This window comes from Grampus griseus (genome assembly GCF_964374135.1).
Source record: "Grampus griseus genome assembly, chromosome: 11".
NCBI classification, from domain to species: domain Eukaryota; kingdom Metazoa; phylum Chordata; class Mammalia; order Artiodactyla; family Delphinidae; genus Grampus; species Grampus griseus.
Window position 1 is genome coordinate 845,822 of NC_139005.1, and position 2,780 is coordinate 848,601.

The following is a 2,780-nucleotide window of genomic DNA, read 5'->3' on the forward strand; positions in this document are numbered from 1 at the left end:
CTGGGCTGCACAACGACTGGACACGGAGCCGGCGCGTGCCCGGGTGGGCTGCGGGTGCTAAGCCCACATCTGCCGTGGATTCTTCGTACAGAGCTCTGCACTTGTGGCTGCAGGGCTGCTGTGCTCCCGTCCACGGCCCGTCTGTAGCACATTCACCATCGCAGCTTCGGGCCTATTTTCCACGGAGGCGCCTCTAGGTGCTTAACTTCCTCTGCCAGCTGCCTCTGCCTACTGTTTCCCATTCCCGCTTTAAGACCGTCAGAGAATACTGAAAACCTTGGCTGGGGCCACACGCGCCGCACCGTCCTTTTACTGCTCCTTTCTTCCCCAGCATTTATATTAGAGAGCTGCTCCACTCACTGGAAATTGCTCCCTCCCCCCGGGCCGGTCACTGAGCCGAGAGCAGGGCACATGGATATGTAGAAACAGATGTTTGGGGCTCCCGGTCCTGGTCTCTGTAATCAGTGCGGCCTGGTTCCTCCTTCGGTTTTCAAGGGCCTTAGGGAGATGCAGGACGGCCCAGCGGAAAGGGCACCGGACGAAGTAGAGGCTGAAGCTGCCCTGGTGCCTGCAGAGGTCCCAGCCTGGCGCTCAAAGGCATGGTCTACACTGAGACCAAGGCCACCCGGTCCCTAACGCCCCATGGGTTCAGCTGGTGGGACCTCGCCGACCACCTCCCATCCGGCCGCCGGGATCCCATCGCTTCCCCCGGATTCCAACGCTGCGTCCTCCCCGCCCCAACTCCGTGCCCCGGCACCCCTCCCCTTCCTCCCGCCGACACGGCGGCCGGGCTTTCCCGCCTCCCGGCCCCGAATCCAATCCCGGTTTCCCCGCCCCGCCCCCAGCTCTCGGCTGGGCCGCCCCGCGCGCCGTCACCGCCGCCGTCACCGCGCGTCGGCAGCAGCCCGCGCGCGCCCGGCCACGGGGCTCGGCTCCGGTGCGCGGCTCCGGCCGGGTAGGCGGGAGGGAGCCGAGGACAATGCGCCCCGCGCCCGGCGCCCCCCGCGCGGCCCCGCCCCCCGCCCGGCTGCAGCCCCGGTTCCCGCGCGGCCGGAGCGGCTCGGGCAGCAGCAGCGGCGGCAGCGGCGGCGACACCGGCAGCAGCAGCAGCAGCAGCAGCAGCGCGGGCGCCGAGCGGGAGGACGACGACGAGAGCGCCAGCATCAGCAGGCCGCTGGTGCCCGCCGGGCCCCCGGGGAGCGCCGCCGCCTCCTGCGCCTCCACGCCCACCTCCCCGCGTAGCATGACCGCCGCCGACCTGGGCGCGGGCGCCGTCGCCGGGGCCGTCGGGGGCGCGGGCGGCGCCAGCCCCGGCTCCTCCTGCCGTTTGTGTTGCTGCTGCTGCGGTCGCCGGGCTCGGCCGGGCCGCGGCGGTGGGCGCCGCGGCTGCGCCCCCGGCCCGGGCTGTCGCTGGGGCTACCAGGCGCTGTCCGTGGCGCTGCTGCTGGCGCAGGGCGGCCTGCTGGACGTGTACCTCATCGCTGTCACCGACCTGTACTGGTGCTCCTGGGTCGCCACCGACCTGGTGGTCGCGGCGGGCTGGGCCATCTTCTTCGCCAAGAACAGCCGGGGCCGTCGGGGCGCCGCGCACACCCACCACCCGCACCACCCGCACGCCGCGCCCCTGCACCTGCCCGCCGCCCCCGCCGCCGCTGCCGGGGCTGCGGGAGCCAAGGCGCGCGGCGGCCGCGGGGGCGCGGGCGGCCTGGGGCCGGCGGGGGCGGCCGGCGCGGCCGGTGAGTTCGCCTTCGCCTACTTGGCCTGGCTCATCTACTCCATCGCCTTCACGCCCAAGGTGGTGCTCATCCTGGGCACGTCCATCCTGGACCTCATCGAGCTGCGCGCGCCCTTCGGCACCACGGGCTTCCGCCTCACCCTGGCGCTGTCGGCGCCGCTGCTCTACTGCCTGGTGCGGGCCATCGGCGAGGCGGGCGCCACCCCCGGCTCCGCGGGCCCCCTGCTCCTGCAGCCCCAGCGGCACCGCGCCGCTGGCTGCTTCCTGGGCACGTGCCTGGACCTGCTGGACAGCTCCGCCCTGGTGGAGCTGATGCTGGACGGCCGCGCGCCGCTGCCCGCGCACCTGCGCTACCTGCTTCTCGCCGCCTACTTCCTCGCGCTCGCCTCGCCGGTGCTCTGGCTCCACGAGCTCCACGCCGCTGCCGCCTCGCCCCGGGGCCGGGCCTCGCGGCCGGGAGGCTGCAGCCGCCTGCTGCGCCTGCTGGGCGGCTGCCTCGTGGACGTACCCTTGCTGGCGCTGCGCTGCCTGCTGGCCGTGAGCTACCAGCAACCGCTCTCCGTCTTCATGCTCAAGAACCTCTTCTTCCTCGGCTGCCGCGGCCTGGAGGCCCTGGAGGGCTGCTGGGACAGGGAGACCCCGGCGTCCCCGAGTCGGGCTCGGGCAGGCTATGGCGCTCCGCCCTCCGCCCCGTTGGTGCCGGGAGCCCCCCAGCTGGGCCACTGCATCTCGGAGGACGAGGGGGGCGCCCACGGCTACGTCAACACCCTGGCTGTGGCGTCCCAAAACTGAGGGGTCTGGGGGCTTGCTCTGGAGTTGGGAGACCCCGCTCCCTGTCCTGCGACCTTCCCTCACCCAGACTGGATCAGCCTCTGTTTGGGGGAGGTAACTGTAAACAGGGCTGAGAGCCAGCGCACCCCTCTGAACCCCTTGGGTCAAGACTGCTTGGAAGGAGCCAGCCGCTGAAGAGACGGAGGAGGGTCGCCGGCTCTCTTCTCCTCTCGACGCCCTTCCCCAATCCTTCTCTCCAGGGGCGGGGCACCTC

At 72.2% G+C, this 2,780-nt stretch overlaps 1 protein-coding gene across 1 annotated transcript; it reads left to right on the forward strand.

Annotated features, from left to right (window-relative positions):
- Positions 1–979: 979 nt before the first annotated feature.
- On the forward strand, positions 980–2,527 carry TMEM121B (transmembrane protein 121B; the record flags this gene model as incomplete). Its single annotated transcript, XM_082666702.1, has 1 exon — positions 980–2,527. One exon carries the CDS (start codon positions 980–982, stop codon positions 2,525–2,527), a length of 1,548 nt encoding a protein of 515 aa, XP_082522828.1.
- Between the last annotated feature and the right edge of the window lie 253 nt (positions 2,528–2,780).